The sequence below is a fragment of the Manihot esculenta genome, chromosome 11 (assembly GCF_001659605.2).
Source record: "Manihot esculenta cultivar AM560-2 chromosome 11, M.esculenta_v8, whole genome shotgun sequence".
NCBI classification, from domain to species: Eukaryota; Viridiplantae; Streptophyta; class Magnoliopsida; order Malpighiales; family Euphorbiaceae; genus Manihot; species Manihot esculenta.
This window is the reverse complement of record NC_035171.2, coordinates 13330849-13357645: the sequence shown is the minus strand read 5'-3', so window position 1 is coordinate 13357645 and position 26797 is coordinate 13330849. Positions and strand designations below refer to the sequence as shown.

Below are 26797 nucleotides of genomic sequence, written 5' to 3'. Positions count from 1 at the left end.
ATTTTCTCTCTTAATTAGAGATTTCGATTTCAAATTCTGAGTACAGAATACCTTTAAAAATTTGGGAGAGAGTGCTTTGCACTCTTAATGGCCTACTTGACACAAATTCAAATTAATTAAACCAATGAACTTCGGACACTCAATAATTTATACCAAAAATATAATAACCAATGAACTTCGAACACTCAATAATTTATACCAAAAATATAATATGGTGCATCAGATAATGATACGACAAAATTTGGGAGAAAGCGCTTTACCCTCTTAATAGCCTACTCGACACGAATTCGAATTAATCAAACCAATGAAATTCAGACACTCAGTAGTTTATACCAAAAATATAATATGGTGCATTAGATAATGATATGACGTAGCTAGTTATACATACATACTCTTTTAATAAATTAGACATATAGACACACACACGTACATTATGTATATAAATATATATATAGAGAGAGAGAGACTCTTGTCAGCAGTTCCACCATGGCTAGACCTTCAGTTTGGAATAAGCTTGAAAGGAGGCTTAACGAGAGCTGGTGCAGGATCATAGTTTCCATAGTCTTTGGTGTTAGCTCTCAGAACTCTTTCATGGATTATACTTGCTTCATCCTGGTCTGATGTTTTGCTTGATAATTCCTACCAAGTAAAACAATTAATCTTATATTCTCCGAAACTAAAAAACAACATTCATTAAACAGTAATTACATGATCATATATATATGATCATCAGCTGCACAAACCTCATAATTACTAGCATCCACTTGGTTGGCCAGCTTGTCCAAGAACTTGGATCGTCGACCTGCAGAAGACAAGCCAAAAAATGGAGGTAATTATGAACAAATTTACGTCTAGAAACAAGGACATGATCGAACTCATAACCTCGGAGTTCATTACAGTGTTTTAAAACCCTAGTAAAGGAGATAAGAAGACATAAAAAAAGATGGAAGTACCTGCAAATGATGGTGATGACAATGCAGTTGAAGCAATGAGGAAGAGAAGAGTGAACTTGTTCAGAAACATGAAAGCACCCATTATGTTTATTCTCTGTTTTTTCTAAGCTCGATTAAGCTTCCTAATGATATTTATCTATGGTGCAAAAGAAAACACAAGTCTCCAGTTAGAGTTTGCAAATCCTTGGAGATAAATATTTTAATATATTTTATACATAAAGAAAATCAAAAGTTTTGCTTTTGTTTTTTTTATACAATGATATATTATTGAAATTAGAAAAGAAAAGGTGAAGAAGACCACTTTTCTTGTTGTTGGGATGCTAATAAGTCTATGAAGTTAGTGGATTAATATAGTAATTAATCTGAATATCTAACAGTGTTGAGTATGACACTTTGTGGAAATTATCAAAATCTCCCTCACCCTCATCACAACTTCAGAAGCATCTATTTTTGCTTACCTATAGCATTTTTACACACTCAATTCACCACTATATTTTAAGATTTATACATCAATATTATATTCACGATTATGAAATTATTATTTTAATACTGTTAAAATAACAATTTAATAAAAGTTTAAAATTATTGTAAACAAAATTTTTAAGTTTTCACAATATATAATAATATATCAAAAAATAATTTATTTTATATTTAATAAAATTATAATTTTAACTTTATTTTTTATTTATTATTGTTTTATATTATAATAATGAAAATAGATGGCAACAGTTTTTTAAATTATTAATATTGATTTAAAATTACCGTTTAATTATTAAAATAATAACTTATAATTGCTTCTTTAAACTGGTTTTTGTAATAATGATTATTTTCTATGAACAATAATATCATAGAATTGAAATATTACTTTTAACCATTTTTTTAGAAAAAAACTATAAATTATTATTTTTCACTAAAAAGGGAAGATTAAGAGGGTATCTTGCAAATTTACCAAGATTAGAATAGATGTGGAGGATAAGATTGTATTAGGAGGTTTTAGTTATGTGATGAGCTCAAAAGGATAGCAGTGGAAACTAGGCACAAAGAGCTTGGTGATTAGAGGGGTGTTAGTTCTTTGTTGAGCCAAAAAGAAGAATTAGGTTAGGCATAAAATAGCTTTTGTGAATGACTAGTGCTTCCAATTATCCTTAAAGATAAGGACACCCCACCAAATACAATTGAGAGTAGACTGGTGGAGAATAAGTCAAGCCATTGTGGGGTTAAAAAAAAAATGTTTCTCTTTTCAAATAAAGTGCTAGAGGACATCTCTTGCAAAACTAATATTAGTGATAAAACTCTATATGTTTTTTTTTAAAATAAGGTGCTATGAGAACATCTCTTGCGAAGCTAATTTTAATGATAAAATTCCATATGTTTTTAGATAAAAAAATTTGAAGCAATAATAAGCTATCGATATATTTTTTTAAGTGCAATTTATCATGATTTTAATATATATGACATGTTTTTATTGATTAGATGCATACAGTTTAGTGCGAAAATACTTCTCCTCTATATATAATCCCAGTTGTTACTCTCTCTTCTTATCTAGTTAAAATTAAGGAAAAACACACTTTTTTATGGATGATATTTTTATCTTTGTTTTAATTTAATAATTGAATATATATTTTTTGAAATAATTGAATATATGCCTTAATGATATTATACAAAGAATATATATTAAAAATTTATTATAGAAGAATTTAAACACGGTTGGCCCTATTCCGCAATAGTATTTTAAATTAGTATTTTGACATAATTAAAATATTAGTATTTGGAGATTAAGTGAATAGATAATGAAAAGTTAATTTTTTTTATAAACTTTTAATTAACCACTATTGGAATAGTTAATAACTATTAAAATAGCTACTAAAACGTATAGTATTATCCGTTGATATCAACAAAGAGAAGATGGCACTAAATAGGAGATAAAAAAATTATTAATGGAATGTACAAATGACAATCTATCTCCGAGTGACTATTGGATGAGATGTGATGTGACGAGTGGCGATGAAACATATAGCTGTTGTTTGGATTAGATGTGAAGAGTGGCGATGAAACCTTTCTTGAGTTGATTACGAACAACATGAAAGTCTATCTCCAAGTGCTTTGTGTGTACGTGGAAGTCTGGGTTGACCGCAATATGGAGAGCTGCTTTATTGTCACAGTGAATAGGAATGGGCATATTGATGGTGACATGCAGCGTAAAAGGTAAGAAATCCATTATAACTCGCATACTATATTTGTCATACTTCTGTACTCTATCTCAGCTGAGAATCTGCTAACTGTTGTCTGTTTTTTATTTTCTATGAGATTAATAAAGGACCAAGAAAGATATACAATCCAGTGAGAGATTTTATGGAATTAGGACAAGTTGCCCCGTCTGAGTCACAGAAAACAGAGAACTAACGGTTGTTGCCGCGGAAAAAAAAATCATTTCTTGGGATTTCCTTTCAAATATCTGATAACATGTAGTGTGGCATCAAGGTGAGGTTTTCTCAGACTTTGCATATATTTACTTGTTGTGTATAGTAAGTTACATTAGGTCGCATGAACCCTAGATATAGCAATCGTCCCATCAACCTTCTATATTGCTCAGGATTAGGTAAAACTTCTCCTGTGTTTGTGTTGAGCTTTAAGCCTTTCAGAAAAGGGAAAGGAGCTACCTTGGCATTTTATAACCCAGTGTCCAAAATAATATCTTGAGCATATTTTTGTTGATGTATAAATATACCTTTCTCGGACCTTGCTATTTCGAGGCCCAGGAAATAAAGAACTTGTCCTAAGTCTTTGATTATGAAGGCTTTGTGTAAGTAAGCTTTTATTTGCAGAACTGGCTGTTCATCAGACCTTGTAATTAGAATATCATCAACATAGACAATTAATGCTAAAAAGAATCATTAGAGCCTTTTGTAAATAAACAATGGTCAACTTGGGATTGTTTGAACCCAAAGTGGCATAATGTTGAGGTAAGCTCAATGTTCCACTATCTCCCAGCTTGCTTGAAGCCATAAAGATTTTTGATTAACTTGCAGACTTGTCCTCCTAGCACTGGATATTCTTCTGGTGCTTGCATATATAAATCTTCCTCAATGTGCCTATGTAGATAGGCATTATTGATGTAACGACCCGAAAATCGGACCGCTACCGGCGCTAGGATCCAGATCGGCATAAGGCCGTCGGGACCCGTAGCAAGCCTGACATGCATCCTGTAAACCTGATTAATCCCATACATGATCAGCAATCATACATAAAAATTTGAACTTTTCTTTTACCAAGCTCAACCTGTGCATGCCCATGAACATATACATAAACATAAACATAAACCCCACACTGGAGCTCTCATCAAATGCTCCAATGGGGCATCACATCATACACAAGCTTGGTGGAACATAAACATCATAAAACACAGATCATGTTTACAAAAGGGATTACTACACAAACTCGGTCAAGCACAATTTCTAAACCTCAATCTCAGAATCAACATTTACATGACATAACTATTCATAACTTTACATCATTTTACAATTTATCATGTCCACATTCTATCTATTACATACACATGACTCTAAAAACATCCCCCAAAAACCCCCTAAAGCACCTCAAAACAATCATGCAAAACATGCTAAGGAAGGCTGAACAGGGCACTTTCGGCGGCAGGTTCGGCGGCCGAAAGTCCCTCCAGAGCCGAAAGTCAGGCAGGTTCGGCGGCACCTTCGGCGACGAAAGTCCATTTTCGGGGGCATGCTTCGGCAGCCGAAAGGCTTACCTCCCAGGCAGGTTCGGTGGCCAAAGTCCTTCGGCTGCCGAACCTAGTTTCTGCCAAAAGGGCAGAAACTCGGCTCTTCATGCTCAAAAGCCTCCCATTCCATTCAAATCAAGCATACAACTCATCCAAAACATGCATAGATACATACATCAGCTCCTAGGGGCTTCAAACTATCCTAAACCCCATCTACAACACATCAAACATGCAAATCCAAACATACATTGCCCATAAAACACATAAAACCTAACAATGCTCAACTAACATAAACATACATTTCTACCCCATGAATCAACTTAAAACTTGTTTAAAATATATAGTGAGCTCAAGATCGGCCCTTACCTCTTGAAGATCGAGAGGAAAACGACCCTAGCTCGGAGATGGGAGAGATTGAGTTCCTTGAACCTCAAAGCTCCAAAACTTGCTTTACTCGAAAATCTTCAAAACAAAGTGAAAACTTGTGAAAATCGTGAAAGATATGAAGGAAGGAACTCGAAATCGGTGAGGGGTGGCGGAGAGCTCACCTTGGCCAACAATGGGGAGAAAAGCTCGCTCATTTCGGCTAAGGGACCCCTTTATAGGTGGCTGGCCAGGCCACATTCGGGAGCCGAACGTGCCTCCGCATGCATGCCATGTTCGGCGGCCGAACATAAGGTTCGGCGGCCGAACCTGGACTTCCCTCACTTATGCTTTCGGGGGCCTAAAGTGCTCCCGAAGTGCATGCATGTTCGGCGGCCGAACTTGAGGTTCGGCGGCCGAACCTGAGTTTTCCTCCAAGGCTATTTTCATGCAAAAACTCATTTTCCTTCTAGCTTAAAAACATAAAATACATTAAAACATTTTATAAAAACATGATTTTACCCTTTTAGAGGTCTCCGACACCCGAGATTCCACCGGACGGTAGGAATTCCTATACCGAAGTCTAGCCGAGTATTACAATTGATATCCAGTTTATGCACTTGCCAATTTCTGGCAATAGCTATGGCCAATAAAGCTCTTACAGTCACCAATTTGGTAACTGGTGAGAAACCATCATGGTGGTTAATACCGAGTATCTGTTTGTACCATTTTGCCACTAACCTAGCTTTGTATTTGTCCACTGTCCCTTTTGGATTGTATTTTATCTTGAAAAATCATTTTGAGGCAATGGTCTTTTTCTTTGTAGGTAACTTGGTTAAAATCCAAGTATTATTTGTTTCTAGGGCCTCTAGTTCAGTTTTCATGGCTTTAACCCAATTACTTTCTTGCTTCAAATAGGATTTAGATTCTATGATATTAGATAAAGTAGCCATAAAATAATTGTATCAATGATAAAAAATGAGTGAAGTAGTGAAGAAAGTAAGAGGAGATAAAGTGTACTCTATTTTATTTGTAGGACCTAGAACAACTTGTTATGTAATTTGCAGTATAATTATTTAGCCATTATAGCCTTGTTGTGTGCTTGCTACTCTTTCTTATTTGTGCTTTAGTTGTATCTTGCATGTTTGTTTCTTGGGGAAAAGAATAAGACTATGTCCTTTGTATGTTTGGTTCTTGATCTTGGGAAGAGATAGGGGGTTCATGTATGTGAGTTATTTTTGAGTTATTTTCTAATACTGAGATAGACTATGAATCAGGAACCGGATTGGGTATGGGGATGGTGGGATTTGGTGTATCGTTATTTTAGTATGAAAAATTGCTTTTAAAAAAATAACATCTCTAGAAACAAAAATTTTTTGATTTTTCAAATCATAAACTTTATATGCTTTAAAACCAGAGACAAATCCTAGAAAAATGCATTTGAAAGCTCTTTCTTCAAATTTAGATTTATGTGGCAAGGTGTTTGTTACAAAACATAAACAACCGAAGGTTTTGAATTTTGAATAATCTGGCTTTTTTATATAAAATTTCAAAATGGGTTTTCCATTTTAAAATGGAGCTGGGTAACACATTTATGATATTTATAGCTAAGAGTATGGATTCACTCTAAAACCCTTTTGATAGATTTGATTGAAACATAAGAGCCATTGCCACTTGAAGGAGATGGTTGTATTTCCTTTCAACCACTCCATTTTGTTGTGGAGTGTAGGGACAAGTTTTTTGATGTATAATTTCTTTTTCTTTAAAAAATGTGTTGCAAAAATTATTTACAAATTTTGTTCCATTGTTAGATCTGACAATTGTGATGCATTTATTGAACTGATTTTGAACCATATTGAAAAATTCTTCTAAAAGTGTGTAAATACATATTTTTTCTTTTAATAAATATGTCCAAGTAAATCTTAAAATATCATCTACTATGGTAAGAACATAGACTACTCTAATGATAGACTTAAAAGAATATGGTCCTCACAAATCTGTTTGAATTAATTCAAAAATTCAAGTAGAAGAGATATGACTTTTATGAAAGCAAATTCTTTGTTGTTTGGCTAAAGGACATATATGACAAATATTTATAGTATTGGATGAAACATTAAAATCTGCAATATGTAACAATTTATTCTTAGAAGCATAGCCTAATCTTGAATGCCATAGAGATTACATTTGAGAATAAACTTTTGAGGAGAAAACTTGACTGCTAAAGGTAGCTTTAGGAATTTCTTGAGTTACAAAAGACTTGGTATCCAAAAATATAAAGTTCATCTTGCATTCTTGTCACTGCTAGTACTGTTTTATTCTCTAAGTCCTGCAAAAAAATATTTATCAGATAGGAAATGTACTGTTATTTGAAATATTTGTGTAAGTTTAATGATGGATATAAGATTCTATTTGAAACTTGGCACATGTAAGACATTTTGCAAAGCAATTCTGGGGCTTAGAATAACTATGCCAATATGTAGAATAGGTTGTGTACTGTCATCTGGTAAACTTACTGAGAGGTTGTGTTTAGGTTTGTTGTACTGTGAGAATAAGTTTAAATCATGGCATATATGAGATGTGGTTCTAGTGTCTACTATCCATATGCCTAAATTCTTTTTTGAATTAAGAGAGTAGTAGTTAGAGTTTTTACTTTCAAAACCAAAGAAACCCACACATCCTACTGCTTCATTCGTGCTATGATTCTGATTCTTCATGAACTTCATTACTTCTTGTTGGACCATATTTGAAATCCCCATGTTCCATACAACTGATATTTGTGATTCTACATTAAGCTCTAGTAGAGTTTCATTCACTGTAATGTTTGCCTTTTCCTTCCCTTTCTTGTAATCATGAAACCATTCAGGATAATCGTGAAGTATAAAACATATATCTCTTGTGTGTAAAGTGCTATGACAACGACTACAAAACTTATTTCCCTTTTCCTTTTCTTAAAATTCTTTTTTCTTAAACAATGAATTATTGGGACCTCTTACATTCATTACTATATTGTTGAAATATGGATTTCACGAAATATGCACCTCTCTTTATTTTTCAACGCTTAAAACCATTGAGTAGGCTCTATTTATGTTTGGTAAAGGTTCCATGATCAATATTTGGTCCTTAACATGACTGTAAAACCTCAGTTAAACCCATTAAAAACTGTATTACTTTGTGCCCATTCTTTATCTCACTGATAATCTAGGTAGATTCACAAACACAAATAGGAGAATCTTAAATAATCTAATTCATTCCGTAATTTTTTTAGTTTGGTAAAGTACACCATCACAGTCAATTCATTTTGGGTGAAGGAGTTGATTTCTCTTTTGATTTGGTAGATTAATGGCCCATTACATTGCTCAAAGTTTCTTTCAATATCTTTCCATGAACACTTTGAGAAGGAGTGTCAATACAAGCACCAAGAATTTTTTTAGTCATTGAGTTTAATATCCAAGAGATTACCTTATTTTCAGCCTTTTGCCATTTCTTGAAATGTGCAGAATTCATATATGACATTTTCACCTTTTCTTTTTATGAAACCCAGCTTATTTTTTGCTCTTAAAGCAATCATTATGCCTCTACTCCAAAAATATAAAGTTCATCTTGCATTCTTGTCACTACTAGTACTGTTTTATTCACTAAGTCCTGCAAAAAAATATTTATCAGATAGTAAATGTATTGTTATTTGAAATATTTGTGTAAGTTTAATGATGGATATAAGGGTCTATTTGAGACATTTTGTAAAGTAGTTCTGGGGCTTAGAATAACTATGCCAATATGTAGAATAGGTTGTGTACTGCCATCTGGTAAACTTAATGAGAGGTTGTGTTTAGGTTTGGTGTACTGTGAGAATAAGTTTAAATTATGACATATATGAGATATGGTTCTAGTGTCTACTATCCATATGCCTAAATTCTTTTCTGAATTAAGAGAGTAGTAGTTAGAGTTTTTACTTTCAAAACTAGAGAAACCCACACATCCTACTGCTTCATTCGTGCTATGATTCTGATTCTTCATAAACTTCGTTACTTCTTGTTGGACCATATTTGAAATCCCCATGTTCCATACAACTGATATTTGTGATTCTATATTAAGCTCTAGTAGAGTTTCATTCACTGTAATGTTTGCCTTTTCCTTCCCTTTCTTGTAATCATGAAACCATTCAGGATAATTGTGAAGTTTAAAACATATATCTCTTACAAAACTTATTTCCCTTTTCCTTTTCTTAAAATTCTTTTTTCTTAAACAATGAATTATTGGGACCTCTTACATTCATTACTATATTGTTGAAATATGGATTTCACGAAATATGCACCTTTCTTTATTTTTCAATGCTTAAAACCATTGAGTAGGCTTTATTTATGTTTGGTAAAGGTTCCATGATCAATATTTGGTCCTTAACATGACTGTAAACCTTAGTTAAACCCATTAAAAACTTTATTACTTTGTGCCCATTTTTTATCTCACTGATAATCTAGGCAGATTCACAAACACAAATAGGAGAATCTTAAATAATCTAATTCATTCCGTAATTTTTTTGGTTTGGTAAAGTACACCATCACAGTCAATTCATTTTGGGTGAAAGAGTTGATTTCTCTTTTGATTTGGTAGATTAATGGCCCATTACATTGCTCAAAGCTTCTTTCAATATCTTTCCATAAACACTTTGAGAAGGAGTGTCAATACAAGCACCAAGAATTTTTTTAGTCATTGAGTTTAATATTCAAGTATTTTCAGCCTTTTGCCATTTCTTGTAATGTGCAGAATTCAGATATGACATTTTCACCTTTTTTTTTCTATGAAACCCAGCTTATTTTTTTCTCTTAAAGCAATCATTATGCCTCTACTCCAAGTTAGGGAGTTGGTTCTATCCATCAAGGCATTGACTAGCTATATCCTCGGGTGATCAAATTTCTGAAGGAACATCATATCACTCAGGGTTTTATTAATTGTATATGATTTTTCACTATTTTCTGTCATTTGCTTGTAAAAGGTTAAAGTTTAGGTATGAAAAAAAAAAAGAGAAGAAACTTTCTGTATTATTACAGGTTTAGGATATACTCTGATACAATGAACAAAAAGCTATTTGGCTAAAATATTGGAATGGAATGAATTGTTTATTTCATCTTGCACTTATTTATACATGTGTATGGATCATTCCATAAGAAAAAAAAAATAATAGAAACATGCCAACTAATGGTGCCAACTCATAAATAATAGCAAAGAAGTAAAAAAAAAATTTGTGCGTGCCTTTGGAATGAGTAAAACGATGCATTTTCTTCTTTTACTTTAATGCACTATTTTACTCATTTCTTAAAGCACTGTCATCTAGGGCGTTCTAAGGCTTTATTCGTTTCAGTTTAAATCTAAATTAACTTCAATTATCTGAAACCCCTCAGCTCAAGCTAAATCTCCCGAATTTAGCTTTAGCCACTCATTTTTTGGGATTCCATTCAATTTAAACATATATTTTAATCCAAATAAATTGTAGTTTACTTAACTTTGCATTGAATTAATATAATTTTTATTTAAGAGTTTATCTGACGATTATTAGTGAGGTAAAGGGCCTTTGTTTTTGCCGATCTCCAACTGCCCCTGCCCCTGCCGGGCGGGGTGGCTCCCTCCCCATCGCCGGATGTGGGTTTTTCTACCTACTCTTCCGGGTGAAGGTTTTGTTTTTTTTGTTGGCAGGAAGATTTTATTATGAAGGAGTTCAACTTTGTCCTGCCTTTCTGTGTTCGTTTTCTTTTCTTCCTTCTTAACTTTTGGTTGTTTGCAGGTGGAGGTCTTCTGAAGCTAAGCCTTTGAAGATTTTGTTCCAAATGATGGAGGGGTGGCATCCTCACAAAGCTTTTTCCTTCATCCACCAGGGTCATCGTCTTTGGAGTCCTCCTCCTTACCTCTGGCGATGGAGATTGGACTTGATTGTAGAAGTATACCATTCTCTTTCTCAGGCATCTAGCGGTTCACCGCCCCCTTCTCGACCTGCATGTGTGTTTATATTTGATCCAAGATTTGATCTCCTTCCTTAATCTTTTGGTTGCTGGTAGTTTTTTTTTTTTTTTATGGTTTATCCTCCGTTCATCATTAGTCTTTGATGGCCTTGACTTCTATTGCTGGAGGACTACTTACATGTCGACAATGTTGCCGAAGAGATTAAGGAAGGAGAGCATTGCCGAAGAGATTAAGGAAGGCGAGTGGCGCTTTTGTGGTAGCTGGTCGGGTTGGGTATCAGATCAAGGTTGTTGTTCGGGTCTTAGAGTTTGAAGTTCTTGGGCTGCTTTCTTTGAACCTTAAAATCTTGAGAGTTTATAATAAAATAGTTTTTTATATAATGGATTTAGCCTTTTGAACTTTGCAGTATATCCTTGGGTCTTATACCTCTATCAATGCATATTTTATATCTTTTAAAAAAATTGATGATTATTATGACTTTGTCAATATTCTTTTTCTTTTTAATCTTAAAAAGAAAATTTATATTTTCTTATAAACAGAACAATTTATTGATGAAGAATAGAAAAGGAGGTCAAAACAGATTTCAAAGAAGAGAGCAAAATAAATTGACAAAAACTTCTATTCTAGAATATTCTAATTAAGAACATTTTTTTATAAACTAAAATATAAAAAATGGAAAAAAAAAAAAAGTTAGCGGTTGCCATCCAAACTAAACCAAACACTTAACGTAATTAAACATTGATTTATCAATTTAATCCTTTATAAATTAAATTTACTATATTTACTTGCATATCATAGATATATGGATTTAGTATTCAATCAATTTATCTGATTTACTGTTAATTTAATTAATATTATTTAATTTTTAATTGAGAGTCCTCCAAAATTAACTACCCAAAATATCAATAATAAACTTACTGTTTAAAATTACTTATTACAAAATTAAATATTAGCTCCAAGGCTCCAACTGATATTTAAATTTAAGATCTCTTAATTTTAAAGACGACTCCATTTCTAATTAACTAAATTTCATTAGTATAAACATTGTATTTGTTCACGACATCAGAAAAACATAAAATAATATTATTTTAATTTTTTGTCCCGTAAAGTATTGCTATTTGTCATCAGCTATAAGGACTGTAGTGCATCAACGACTTTGTTTTTCAACAAAATTGACTTATGTAACTCGTGACTGAATGGATGGATTTTGACCCATTTTTATAGTTTTCCAGTTTTAAGAGTTACCCTACTCCGATTCGGTTCAAAATTTTTTATTGAACCAGTTGGGTAGATCCCGAATTTAAAAACTATGGTTTGCAAGCATTGGGAACAATGGCCATTTTTATTATTTTATTAAAATTGTGGATTCTATCACCATCACTGTCTTGTACTTGTTATTGGAAGGGATCGTCGACTCGTGTCGATCAAGATGTTCAAAGAATTTGACTTTTTAATGATCTGCACCGATCTGTTTAATATTTTAATGACTTGTCGACCTGTATCAATCTGTTCGGTGTCTTAACAACTTATCGATCTGTACCGACCTGTCCAATGTCTTACTGACTAGTTGACCTGTACTGACCTATTTAACGTCTTGACGACTTGTCGACCCGTTATGGTTTCAAGCTTGATTTGCATGTAAATATCTTTTCTTTTCTTCTTTGTCTTGTGCAGTATAGGAAACTTAGTTTGTACAGTATAGAAAGTTTGGCTTGTACTGTATAGGAAGTTTTACATTCTTTGATTTTTCTAAACAAGGGTAAACATGGTGTATATATTGTCACATTCCTGAAAAATGAAAGGGGCAAGAACTTTCATTCCCAAATTGTGCGATTCTCTGTTTCTACATAGTATCAGAGCCATGGAGGTTGAAGAGAAATACGAGGAGAATTCAGGAACAATGAAAAATTCTTTCGATCCTTATACACTAAATTTCAATGACAACCCGGACAATTTGATTATCTAAGTGCAGTTAAAAGGAGAGAACTACGAAGAATGGGCAAGGGCTATGCGGACTACACTGAAAGCCAAAAAGAAATATGACTTTATCAATGGATCCATTAAACAACCAGAGGACAATGCACCAGAACTCGAAGATTGGTAGACAGTTAACTCTATATTGGTTTTCTGGATATTTAATACCATTGAACCAACACTTCGATCGACTATCTCTCACACCAAAAGGGTGAAGAATCTGTGGGAAGATATTAAGTAGAGATTCTCAATTGGAAATGGACCACGATGCAGTAGTTGAGATCTGACCTAGCAAACTATAATTAATCCATTATTTCCTATTTTGGTAAACTCAAAACCTTGTGGGATGAGATTAATAACTACGATAAGTTATCAGTGTGTACATGTGCAAGCTGCAAATGCAATCTTACCATTGAAATGGAGCGAATGCGTGAAGAAAAAAGAGTTCATCAGTTTTTTATGGGCTTGGATGAAGAAGGTTATGGTACCGTGCAATCCCATGTTTTGAGCATTAACCCTTTGCCTAATTTGAATCGTGCTTATGCTGTGGTGGTTCAACAAGAGTGAGTGAGAATCGTGATGAGAAGCAAAGATGAACTAGGTAACCCTATGAGCTTCGCAATTTAGGCCAATAGTTGGAATTCAAGGGGGATAAAGATAAAACTTCTATTTGCTCTCATTGCAATCGAAAGGGTTATGACACTGAAAGTTATTTTTAGTTAATAGGCTATCAGGAATGGTGGGATGCTCGGCCTCATGGCAACTCAGGTGTGCATGACAGTACTCACAAGCGTGGACCTAGAAGAGGACGTAACAAAGGAGGTATTGTGCGTGCACACATAGCACAAGCAGCTGTAATTGATACTAGACGAGAAGTAATGACGGATGTAGATTGAAAGGGGCTGAACGGACTCAATGATGAGCAATGGGCTACTCTGCTAGACATGTTAAACTCTCATTAAAATACTAATGAGAGGTTAACAGGTAACCAAAGAATTTTTTTCTTGGATTATTGACACAGAAGCCTCCCATCATACAACAGGGACTAAGGCTTTTCTAAGCAACTTATATGACATTGCACCATGCTCCGTCGAATTGCCTAATGGGGAGAAAACCATGACAGTCAAAGAAGAAACTATGTTGCTTTGCGGGAATTTAAAATTACAACGAGTTCTTATTGTTCCAAATCTGCAATGCAATCTGATTTTTATCTCTCAGCTTCTTAATGATTCCAATTTTGTTATTCAACTTACTAATAAAATATGTGCCATACAGGACCCAAATTCGAGGATTCTGATTGGAGTCAGTGAGCAATGAGAGGGGCTTTACTTTCTCAAGGAAGTTATTTCAGTTCATACTTGCAAACTGTAATAGCCCGGCCCTCTTACCGGCACTGTTACCGCTCACGGCCCAGGGCTATCCCTCGCCTGGCCTCTTGCCACCTCGGGCTTTCCACTGGCGTCGTGAGCAGCTCTTAACATCCCTTCACCCTCACGGGTTCCAGGCAGGATTTGTCCCCTTGGGTTCTCGCATCGAATGCATCCTTCCCCAAGTGGATTTGGCCCAAATTTCCCTTTGGAAATTAGGTCGCCTCCCCCACTACTCGAACCCTTGACCTCCCACTTTAAGGGAAGGATGCATTCGATGCGAGAACCCAAGGGGACAAATCCTGCCTGGAACCCGTGAGGGTGAAGGGATGTTAAGAGCTGCTCACGATGCCAGTAGAAAGCCCGAGGTGGCAAGAGGCCAGGCGAGGGATAGCCCTGGGCCGTGAGCGGTAACAGTGCCGGTAAGAGGGCCGGGCTGTTACATAAAAAGGCGCCTTTTTATGTATGTTGTTGATCATGTATGGGATTAAGCAGGTTCACAGGATGCATGTTAGGCTTGCTACGGGTCCTGGCGGCCTTAAGTCGACCCGGATCCTAGCGCTGGTAGCGGTCCGATTTTTGGGTCGTTACAGAATGGTATCAGAGCCCTAGGTTCATATGGTCGAACCTAGAGTGTCGGGCTCATAGATGTTATAGGAGGTCAAGCACAATAGGAAGATCATGTCCACTAGGATAGGATGTGGAGTCCTGTCATGTATGATGATGTGAAATGCCATGATAATATGCATGTGCATTAATGATATGCTATGATATGATACGTATGTGATGCGGGTTCATGTGTGCCCACATGAACCATATGATGCTAATGTTTGCTTGTGCTGTGTACTGTTTTTCAGAAAACAGGATGAGAGGAACTCGTCGATCTGCACGATTGACTGGAGTACCACCTGAGGATGAGGGCACGAGCGCCCGTCCTCCAGCATTGCCGAGGGCAATGTCTAGTAGGTCTAGCAGAGAAAGAGCAGCAAGAGACCCTAGAAGGTCTTTGGATCTGGGTAGAAGCAGATCAGTCAGAGGAACAGTTCAGGGAGGAGCGTCAGAGGACATGGGGGATTATATGGATGTAGAGCAGAGGAGGGATGGCAGTCTGGGAGTTAGCATGTCGGAGGAAGGTATGGGAGAATCCCAAGGAGGCACTCAGGCCTCGGGATTTGTTCAGCCACCTTACTACCCACCTTTCTCACAAAACCCCGGGTATTCGATGGGAGGCACATCGGATTACCCTAGCTTCACTCCTTATCCCACACAGATGCCATACCCACCATACTACCCACCATATTCACAATACCCAATGTATCCACCCCCACCTTACTATCCAAATCCAGCAAACCCTACCTCAGAAAATGTTGCACCACCTCCACCACCTACAGAACCAGCAGCCCCAGTTACTCAACCTTCTAGACCTAGCTCAGCCAGTGGGAGCAAGGTCAGGATGACAGATTACATGAAACTGGGTGCTCCTCAGTATGAAAAAGGGGATGACCCATTTGTGTATCTTGAAACGGTTAAAGTGATCACAGAGGAGATTGGGACTGATGACAGCAGAGCCATTCAGATGGCCGGGTTCACGCTTAAGTGCAAGAAGGCACGAGAGTGGTTCAAGAATTATGTGAGCCCGAGAGTGGACAGCATGTCTTGGGAAGAGTTTGCAAACGAGTTTGCAGGTTGGGCTTTTCCCGATAGTTCAAGAGAGCTGAAGATGATAGAGTTCGAGCAGTTGAGGCAGATGGATGAAATGAGTGTAGAGGAGTACACCGACAGATTCTTGGAGCTGTTACCTTTTGCTGGGCAGAGTCTGGATACAGATTCGAAGAAGTCAAGGAGGTATGTCATGAAACTTCATTCCAGGTATTCCTCCTTGATTCAGTCCGTGGACAGGGAGAGCTTCCATGCCATAGTAGATATGGCCAGGAAAATGGAGGCCAGTGCCATCATTCAGGGGACAGTTAAGCAGACAGTGGCACAATCTTCTGGTTCAAAAACTCCGGGTGGGGGAAGGTTAGATCCCTCTACCTTGAGTGCAGCAGCTTCAGGCAGTAAGAGATGGGGTAAGCCCAAGGGTAAGAAGAATAAGTTCTGGAGTAAAGTCAAGTCCAGTCTGCGATTTGGGAGTGGCTCAAGCTCTGGTGCGGATAATGCAGTTTGTGCGAAGTGTGATAGGCCACACAGGGGAGTATGTCAGTTTGGGACGAATGCCTGTTTCAGATGTGGTCAGGAGGGGCATATGGCTCGAGATTGTCCAAGAGCAGTCCCGATGGCTCAGTTCCAGCAGACAGCCCCAGGCAGTGTAGCGCAGCCAGCAGCTCTAGCCATGACTCAGGCCAGTGGCAGAGGCAGAGGGAGAGGGGCAGCCTCTTCTTCAGCGGGTTCAGAGGTGAAGGTCCATCAGCTCCAGCACGGATCTTCACAATGACACAGCAGGAGGCAGATGCATCTAATACCGTGGTGGCAGGTAACTTAATCATTGGTTGTTCAGATGTGTATGCCTTGATGGACCCTGGTGCATCTCATTCTTTTATTGCTCCGAGAGCCGTGGGGAGGTTAGGTCTGATGACTTCTGGGTTAGAGTGTCCTCTCTGGGTCAGTGGACCCAAGTGTGATCCATCAGTGGCAGAGTCAGTCTGCCAGTGTAGTCCTGTGTTTGTTGAGGGAAGATGCTTGTCCGCCGACCTAGTGGTTCTAGATTTGACAGATTTTGACGTCATTCTAGGGATGGACTAGTTATCTACCCATGGTGCTACCTTGGACTGCAGGGACAAGGTAGTCAGGTTCAGAGGTCAGGATGGGTCTGAGGTTGTCTTCAGAGGAGACAGGAGAGGTACACCTAGAGGTCTGATATCAGCTCTTCAGGCTCGTAGGTTGCTTAGGAGGGGATGTCAGGGGTATTTGGCTCATGTGAGAGAGCTTAGCAGTCAGGTTAGAGAGCCCGCCTCGGTGCCAGTGGTTAGAGAGTTCTTAGATGTGTTCCCAGACGAGCTGCCAGGTTTACCACCTGCTAGGGAGATAGAGTTCGAGATAGAACTGATGCCTGGAACCCGACCGATCTCTATCCCTCCCTACAGGATGGCGCCAGCAGAATTGAAGGAGTTGAAGGAGCAGTTACAGGAGCTGGTAGACAAGGGCTTCATCCGACCGAGTACCTCACCCTGGGGTGGTCTAGTTTTGTTTGTGAGAAAGAAGGATGGATCCCTTAGGCTTTGTATCGACTACAGGCAGTTGAACAAAGTCACTACCAAGAACAGGTACCCTTTGCCAAGGATCGATGATCTATTCGACCAGCTAGCAGGAGCGGGTTGTTTCTCTAAAATAGATCTGAGGTCCGGGTATCATCAGTTGAGGATCAGGGAAGAAGATGTGCCAAAGACAGCTTTCAGGACCAGATATAGGCATTTTGAGTTCCTTGTGATGCCGTTCGGGTTAACCAACGCCCCTGCAGCATTCATGGATCTCATGAACATAGTGTTTAGCCAGTACCTGGATCACTTTGTTATTGTCTTCATAGATGATATCCTAGTGTATTCCAGGAATGCAGAGGAGCATGCCCATCATCTGAGGTTGGTTCTACAGACCTTGAGGGAACATGGCTTGTATGCCAAGTTCTCTAAGTGTGAGTTCTGGCTGAGGAGCATTTCGTTCTTGGGGCATTTAGTGTCAGAGAATGGGATAGAGGTGGACCCCAAGAAGACAGAAACTGTGGCTAACTGGCCTAGACCCACTTCAGTGACGGAGATCAGGAGTTTCTTGGGTTTGGCAGGTTACTACAGGAGGTTCGTACAGGACTTCTCGAAAATTGCAGCTCCTCTGACCAGGTTAACCAGGAAAAATCAGAAGTTTGTGTGGACTGACCAGTGCGAAGAGAGTTTTGAAGAGCTTAAGAAGAGGTTGACTTCAGCACCAGTGTTAGCTCTGCCATCTAGTGATGCAGACTTTACAGTCTTTTGTGATGCGTCCCGTGTGGGACTGGGTTGTGTGCTTATGCAGAATGAGAGGGTGATTGCTTATGCTTCGAGGCAGCTAAAGAAGCATGAGTTGAATTACCCCACACATGACCTTGAGATGGCAGCAGTAATCTTTGCACTCAAGATGTGGAGGCACTACCTCTATGGGGTAAAATGTGAGATCTTCACAGATCATAAAAGCCTGCAGTACATCCTGAGTCAAAGAGATTTGAACTTGAGACAGAGGAGATGGGTAGAGCTGCTGAGTGACTATGATTGCAAGATTCAGTATCATCCGGGTAAGGCGAATTTCGTGGCAGACGCCCTAAGCCGGAAGTCACTAGGCAGTCTATCCCACATCACGGCAGAGAGGAGACCAGTGGTGAAGGAGTTTTACAAGCTCATTGAGGAAGGTCTACAGTTGGAGTTGTCTGGTACAGGTGCTTTAGTTGCTCAGATGAAAGTGACACCTGTGTTTCTGGAGCAAGTGGCTCAAAAATAGTATGAGGACCCAGAGTTAGTGAAGATTGCCAGGACTGTTCAGTCAGGCAAAGACAGCGAGTTCAGATTCGACAACAAGGGGATCCTCCGCTATGGGAGTCGTTTATGTGTACCAAATGACATAGGGCTAAAAGGAGACATTATGAGGGAGGCTCATAATGCAAGATACAGCATTCACCCCGGAGCCACCAAAATGTATCAGGATTTGAAGAAAGTTTATTGGTGGCCAGCTATGAAGAGAGAAGTGGCACAGTATGTGTCAGCCTGCGAAGTTTGTCAGAGGGTGAAGCTGGAACATCAGAAGCCGGCTGGAATGCTTAACCCGCTACCTATTCTAGAATGGAAATGGGAGAATATAGCTATGGACTTCGTAGTGGGGTTACCGGCGATGTCCAACAGATTGGACTCCATATGGGTGGTTGTGGACAGACTCACCAAATCTGCTCACTTCATCCCTGTCAGGAGTGGCTATTCTGTGGACAAGTTGGCGCAGGTGTACGTTGAGGAGATAGTCAGACTGCATGGGGTTCCTATTTCTATAGTGTCAGATAGAGGACCCCAGTTCACCTCGAGGTTTTGGCGGAGTCTGCAGGATGCCATGGGTACCAGGTTGGATTTCAGTACTGCCTTCCATCCATAGACAGACGGACAGTCAGAAAGGACCATCCAGACCATAGAAGATATGCTAAGAATGTGTGTGCTGGACTTTGGCGGTTCTTGGAGGCAGCATCTACCTTTGGTGGAGTTTGCCTACAATAACAGCCATCATGCTAGCATCGGGATGGCTCCATATGAAGCTTTATATGGAAGGAAGTGCAGGTCACCCGTTTGCTGGGAAGAAGTTGGAGAAAAGGCCTTGGCAGGGCCTGAGCTAGTAGAGATCACCAGCAGGGTGGTACCCTTAATCAGAGAAAGAATCAAGACTGCAGCAAGCAGACAGAAGAGTTATGCAGACATCCACAGAAGGCAAGTAGAGTTCCAGGAGGGGGATCTGGTATTGCTTAAGGTGTCTCCAATGAAAGGAGTGGTTCGCTTCGGGAAGAAAGGTAAACTAGCCCCACGATACATCGGACCCTTTGAAATCTTGCAGAAGATTGGGAATGTGTCGTACAAGCTAGATTTGCCTGCTTCAATGGAGAGAATCCATCAGGTTTTCCATGTTTCTATGTTGAGAAAGTTCGTGTCAGATCCGGGCAAGGTTCTTAGTGAGCCTGATGTGGAGATCCAAGAGGATCTCACCTATGTTGAGCAGCCGGTACAGATCCTAGACACCCAGATCAGAAAGCTAAGGAACAAGGAAATCCTGATGGTGAAGGTCCTTTGGAACCACCACAATCTGGAAGAGTGCACTTGGGAGACACGGGAGTCTATGCTTGACAGAGCGCATTTTAGGCCATATTATCATGATCTTAATGATGTTTATTTGCACAGTTTCTGCCTAATTTGGTTGTTTTGTTCATGTTCTACAGAAACTAGGTGTGAAAAGACATTCTGGAGAAAATGTGGTTAAAACTGCCAAAAAGTGCCAAATATGGAAAGTTCCAGAAAAGGAAAGTTTTCATATATGGAAAGTTCCAAATAAGGAAAGTTTCATATATGGAAAGTGCCAAACAAGGAAAGAGTCAAAGAGCGCAGCCAGCAAACTGTCCGAAATTCGAACTGCAGAATCCTTCCTGCCTTGTTTAGAACGTGTGCCAAGAAAGGAAAGTCTTCAAATAAGGCAAGTTTTCAGAAAAGGAAAGTCTTCAAATGAGGAAAGTGCAGAGGCAAAAGCAAATAAGGAAAGCTCGGTCAGAGGATTATTTAAAATTCAAATCGCAGATATTTCTTTCCTTATTCAAAGATGTGCACATACTGCAGCAGTCATATCTTCCAATTTAGGCAGCGAGATCTCATGAAGGCACACTTGCCTCTTCTGCGTTCAACGTTTAAAATTCAAACGAAGGCTCCACCTAAAAAGGAAAGACTTGGCAGATCCACTTTCCCTTCTGCATTCAATGACTGCGCACCACTTGCCTCTTGCAACACAATCTGCGCGCCACTCCCTATTCAGGAAGGAGATCTCTATGCACTTGGCCTTCATACAGTCCAGATTCATAATTCAATAGAGGATCCATCTAAATAGGAAGTTTGGACAGCAAATATTTCCTATACAGTGCTGTCCGCGCGCCTACCTCTTCTGCAAAGCCTGATCTGCGCGCCTCCTTCCCTTTCAGTGCTATCCGCGCGCATGCCTCTCTCCTGCAGAGCAAGCCACGACTTTTCTTCCTCTATTGGCATCCTTGGATCGCTCTTCCTTCCTTTTCAGACACAAGGTACGCTCCTTTCCTATTCTGAAAGCCATCTGCGCGCACCTGCCTTCTGAAGTGCATGCACTACGATTCTTTCCTCTTCTGCAACAACTTGGGCAGCAAGTTGAGTTTGGGCAGCAACTTGGGCAGCCTCTACACTAATAAGGAAGACCTAGGCAGCATCAAAACTCTATAAAAAGGTACTCTCTTTGGCAGCCACGAATTTGGACACTTTCAGACTCATCTTCTCCTTCTCCATCCGGATCAAGCAAGGCCGCGCCTCCACCACCTTCGGCTTCTTCTTTTCTTCTTCTACCTTTCTTTATGGTTTTTGTTTCAGCCATGAGTGGCTGAAACCTTTCATTCTAGTTGAAGATCAAGTGAAGCTTTAGTTGTATTGTGGATTGAGAGACTTGGACATTCATTGTTTTACCTTTTGTTATTCAATATTCTTGTGATTTCATGCTTAAGGATATTATTGCTTTGTTATTTAAGATCTCCATTGATTTTTGTTGCAAAGTGATATATTGTTGTTTTGAATGATTTTAAGTCCGTATTTGCTTGAATCGTTTGAACATAAGAACACTTGGTGCACAACCAAGGAAATTGCATGATCTAGTGTTGTCTCCATGCATGTGGGTGACTAGAATTGGTTCTCTCCATTACTTTATGCGATTGACTTTTGCAAAAGGCCTAAGGCTCAAAGACGTTCTTTGGCAATTGTTAATTAGTAATTGATTGGTGGACTTTCCCTAATTAATTTAATCTAAAAGAGAGACTATGGATGTGAGAAGCTTCTTCAATCTCCATAGCCAATTTATTGAATCAACAAAGGAACATTTGAGTCAATGATCAATCCCTTCAACTAAAGTGAATCTAAATCTTCAACTAGAGCTTTTACCATCATTGTTTTACCCTCAATTTACTTTCTGCTTACTTTTAATTGCTCTTTTCTTTAGCTTAATCAAATCAATCTTGAAACCCCCATTTTTTACTTTACATGCACTTGCACTTTCTTTTCTTTTCTGCTCTCTTTAATTTGGTCTATTCAAGGAAGGTAAACGAGTATCAATTCCCTGTGGATACGATCCTCTTACCACTGTCTGCAATTTTAATATTGTTGGTAGTTAAACAGGTTATTTATTTTGACCGGCTTCGACAACCGTTCTGTCAAAATTGGCGCCGTTGCCGGGGAATTGTCTAACTTGTTTATTTTCTTTCTTTTATGACCAGATCTGGACGCGAGGAAATCCTACCTTACGATCCAGAAATTGAGCGCACAATCAGGAGATTAGGTAAGCAAACAGGTACACATTTGGGGACTGCGCAATCCGGATCTGCGCAAAGACACCTTGAAATCGCAGATCAGCCTTCTGAAACCACTCCAACGCATCCTGAACCATCTGAAATGGCTGAAAACGTGGCACCACCTGCTGCCAATGCTGAACATGCTGTCCGTGAGGAAATTCCTCAAGGAAATCCAGCCGTAAGGGCCCCAGAGCCAAGAATAAGAACCATGGGAGAATGGGCGGCCCCAACGGGTGATCAAGCACCTCTGTGCATCAACTATCCACCTCTGACCGTTCCTTTTGAGCTCAAAACAGGTTTGATTCATATTCTCCCTAAATTTAGAGGATTAGAAAATGAAAACCCACACAAGCACTTGAAGGAATTCACCATTATTTGTTCATCCATGAGACCTCAAGGAATTACTGAAGAACATGTTAGATTAATAGCTTTTCCTTTCTCTCTTGAGGACCTTGCTAGAGATTGGTTATTCTATTTGCCACCTGGATCTATAAATTCTTGGGAAGAAATGGTTCAAACTTTTTTGAACAAATACTTCCCAACATCTAGATCAATTGGCATAATAAGAGAAATAACTAGCATAAGACAGAAACCTGCTGAAGATTTATATGACTATTGGGAAAGGTTTGAAAGGCTTTGTACAGGTTGTCCACAACATGATATGACAGAGAGGTCCCTTATACAATTTTTCTACGGAGGATTGTTGTCATCAGAAAGGAGATACATCGATGTAGCCTGTGGGGGATCCATCAAGGACAAGACACCTGGAGAGATGAGGGAGCTGATCTCCACTCTTGCAGCCTCATCTAGGCAATATGGGGAGGAAAAGCAGATGCAAAGAGGGATCCATGAGGTAAGTAATTCTGATTCTCAAGTTTCAAAGCTAACTTGTCTTGTGGAAAAGCTTCTCCTTAGCCAAGCTCAACAAGTTCATCAAGTCCAACAGCCTCAGCAACTTCGACCATGTGGTTTATGTGCCTATGTGGGACACCCAACTGATCAATGTCCCACACTTCAAGAAGAGGACCAGCACGTTAATGCAATTGGAGGATACAACAATCAGGTAAGACGTGATCCTTATTCTAACACATATAACCCAGGTTGGAGAGACCACCCCAATTTCAGCTACGCCAGGACAAACAATCAGATCAGCCCCAAGAATCAAGTCCAACCAGCACCTGCAAATTCAGACCATGCCATTGGTGAGTTGACAAAGACGATACAAGTGCTGCAACTGCAGATCAGGGAATTGGCCTCCGCAATGAACAGATCTGGCATTCAAGGTAAGTTACCTTCTCAAACAGAAGACAATCCTAGAGAGAATGTGAATGCTATAACACTGAGAAGTGGGAAGGAGCTCCAACATGCCAAGACAGATGAGCCAGAAACCATTCCTGCGTAAGAATCAGAGGTTTCAGCTGAAACCACCCCTGCGCAACATCCACCTGAGCCAGCTAGCCATCCTCCTGCGCAAACTGAAGCACCTTCTGCGCAAAAGGATGACCCCCAGGTACGTTTTCAGATCCCTCCCCCTTTTCCGAAGAGATTTGAGAAAGCACAGAAAGAAAAAGAGGAAAGGGAGATCCTTGACACCTTCAGGAAGGTGCAGATCAACATACCTCTGCTAGATGCTGTGAAGCAGATTCCCAGGTACGCGAAATTTTTGAAAGAGCTATGTACCAACAGAAGGAAGCTGGCAGAGAGGGAAAAGGTAAGTGTAGGTGAAGTTGTGACAGCTGTCATTAAAAGAGAACTTCCAGCCAAGTGTAAGGACAAGGGCATGTTTGCAATCTCTTGTAAGATAGGAAATGTTGGGATTAGAAAGGCTATGTGTGATCTAGGTGCATCGATAAATGTTATGCCCCTGTCCATTTACAATTCTCTGAATGCAGGTGCACTGAAGGAAACTAGAGTTGTAATTCAACTAGCTGACAGATCCGTGGTATACCCAAAAGGTGTGCTCGAAGATGTTCTAGTGCAAGTAGATGAGCTTGTCTTCCCAGCAGACTTTTACGTGATTGACACTAAGGAAGACCGCTGCAGCACATCTTCAGACATCCTTCTTGGACGTCCTTTCTTGAGCACTGCCAGAACCAAAATAGATGTGCACGATGGTACCTTGACCATGGAATTTGAAGGGGAAGTAATCAAATTTAATGTCTATGATGCAATGAAATTTCCCCACGATTTTTCCCCTGTTTATGGTTTAGACATGATTGATTGTTTGAGTTAACAGATTTTTAATGAGAATCATGCTGATGTGCTAAACCGTGACTTTTGCAGGGAATCTGATCTGAAAAATGAAGAGCCAGAATTGACAGAAACCGTCTGCAGCATTCAAGAGCTGAGCTGCAAACCACTGCTGGAAGAACAAGTGGAAATCGCACCACTCCAGAAAGGACTGCAGGACCAATCGCAGAAGACCTTTCAGCTTCCGCAGAAAGGCATCCTTAGGCCGCCGAACTCCTCAATGCCTCAATCGGCGCCTCCTGAGCCACTTCCGCAACATCTTCTGCCTCCAGCTCCAGCGCAAATGGTTCATGAACAAACAGAATCCCCTTCACAACAAATTCTGAAGTCTGAAGAGAGTGAGAATGACCTCTATGAGCAGGTCCACCACACCCAGGATGATGAACCATGGTACGCAGATATTGTAAACTACCTTGCTACAGGTAATCTACCTTCTGACATGCCCAAGCACACAAGAGACAAAATAAAGAATGATGCAAAGTACTATGTTTGGGATGAACCATACCTGTGGAGACATTGTTCTGATCAGATGATAAGGAGATGCATTCCAGATCAAGAAATCGCTTCAGTACTCACATTCTGTCACTCATACAGTTGTGGTGGCCATTTCGGACCACGAAAAACAGCTCATAAAATACTTGAATGTGGATTCTTTTGGCCTACTCTTTTTCGAGATGCTAATTTGTTTTGCAGGACATGTGGTAGATGCCAACAAACAGGAAATCTTGGCAACAAAAGCCAAATGCCACAAAACCCCATCATGGTTTGTGAGGTATTTGATGTATGGGGCATAGATTTCATGGGCCCCTTCCCACCTTCTTTTGGATACACTTACATCATTCTTGCAGTGGACTATGTGTCCAAATGGGTGGAGGCCAAAGCAACTAAGACAGATGATGCAAGGGCAATAGTTGATTTTGTAAAAACTAACATTTTTGCTAGGCATGGAGTTCCCAAGGCAATCATCAGTGACAGAGGCACCCACTTTTGCAACAAGGTCGTTGCAAATCTTTTCAAGAAGCACAATGTGGTGCACAGAACATCCACCGCATATCATCCGCAGACTAATGGACAAGCTGAAGTGTCCAACAGAGAGATCAAAGCCATTCTAGAAAAAACCGTGTCACCTAGCAGAAAAGATTGGAGTACAAAACTGGAAGACACCTTGTGGGCATACAGAACAGCCTACAAAACACCCATAGGTATGTCTCCTTATAGACTGGTCTATGGAAAAGCATGTCACCTTCCAGTTGAAATAGAGCACAAAGCCTACTGGGCTGTCAAGAATTGCAACATGGATCTAAAAGAAGCTGGACACCATCGCAAGTTGCAACTGCAAGAGCTAGAAGAGATAAGAAGAGATGCATATGACACTTCGTGGGACTACAAAACCAAGATCAAGGCCTCCCATGACAACCGAATTTCAAGGAAGCACTTCGAGGTTGGTGATAAAGTCTTACTTTTTGATTCTCGTTTGAAACTGTTTCCAGGGAAGCTACGATCTAGGTGGATTGGACCATTCATTGTTGAGTACACTTACCCTCATGGAGCAGTAGACATTCGCAGTATAGATACAGGAAAGCAGTTCAAGGTGAATGGCCATCGCCTGAAGCCTTACTACGAAGGATTCAAAGTACAACTAGTGGAAGAAATTCCACTAGATCGTCACTCACTCTGAATAGGCTCATCGCACCATGCCAACCACACCAAAGGGAAGTACTCAGTTTCTTTGTTCTTTTATGTTTCTATTACATTGAGGACAATGTATGATTTAGGTGTGGGGGTACGGCATTTTAATTTTTGCATTTTAATTTTTGCTTTAGATTTTTGCGTCTTCGCTTTCAGTTTTTCAGTTTGCGTTTTTTTGCTTTCAGTTATTCCTTTCAGTTTGCGTTTTGCTTTCAGTTTTTTTAAAATTTTTCATTTTTTCTTGCTTTCAATAACACACTCATCCACAATCTTCTTCTTGATTTGCTTTACTCAAACTGAACAAACTATGTTGAATGAACTTTCTCTCCATGGCCCCATTGATGTGATGACTCTTTAAACCTAGGTTGCATCAATTGCAATAAGATGTATTCATGTTTGGGAATTGCTTTTGAATTGAATCCTTGAGCTTGCCATGGTGAAAAACATACTGATG

General features: G+C 39.3%; 1 protein-coding gene and 1 long non-coding RNA gene across 2 annotated transcripts; one reads left to right on the top strand and one right to left on the bottom strand.

Annotated features, from left to right (window-relative positions):
* Positions 1-292: 292 nt before the first annotated feature.
* Positions 293-1125, bottom strand: LOC110625520 (protein CASPARIAN STRIP INTEGRITY FACTOR 1). Its single transcript, XM_021771144.2, has 3 exons — positions 954-1125; positions 744-802; positions 293-639 (listed from the first exon to the last, which is right to left on the bottom strand). Exons 1-3 carry the CDS (start codon positions 1033-1035, stop codon positions 499-501), a joined length of 282 nt encoding a protein of 93 aa, XP_021626836.1. The 5' UTR covers positions 1036-1125; the 3' UTR covers positions 293-498.
* A 9289-nt stretch (positions 1126-10414) lies between these two features.
* On the top strand, positions 10415-11384 carry LOC122725192. Its single transcript, XR_006352664.1, has 2 exons — positions 10415-10718; positions 10829-11384. It is a non-coding gene; the product is annotated as an uncharacterized LOC122725192 (long non-coding RNA).
* Positions 11385-26797: the final 15413 nt, after the last annotated feature.

What these genes read in the sequence shown, in the direction of transcription:
- LOC110625520 (XM_021771144.2), bottom strand. Translation starts at nt 1,035, where the DNA reads ATGGGTGCTTTCATGTTTCTGAACAAGTTCACTCTTCTCTTCCTCATT. An exon ending in GTCATCACCATCATTTGCAG is followed by an intron (nt 803 to 953) that starts GTACTTCCATCT and finishes TGTCTTCTGCAG; the next exon opens with GTCGACGATCCAAGTTCTTG. An exon ending in TGGATGCTAGTAATTATGAG is followed by an intron (nt 640 to 743) that starts GTTTGTGCAGCT and finishes TTTACTTGGTAG; the next exon opens with GAATTATCAAGCAAAACATC.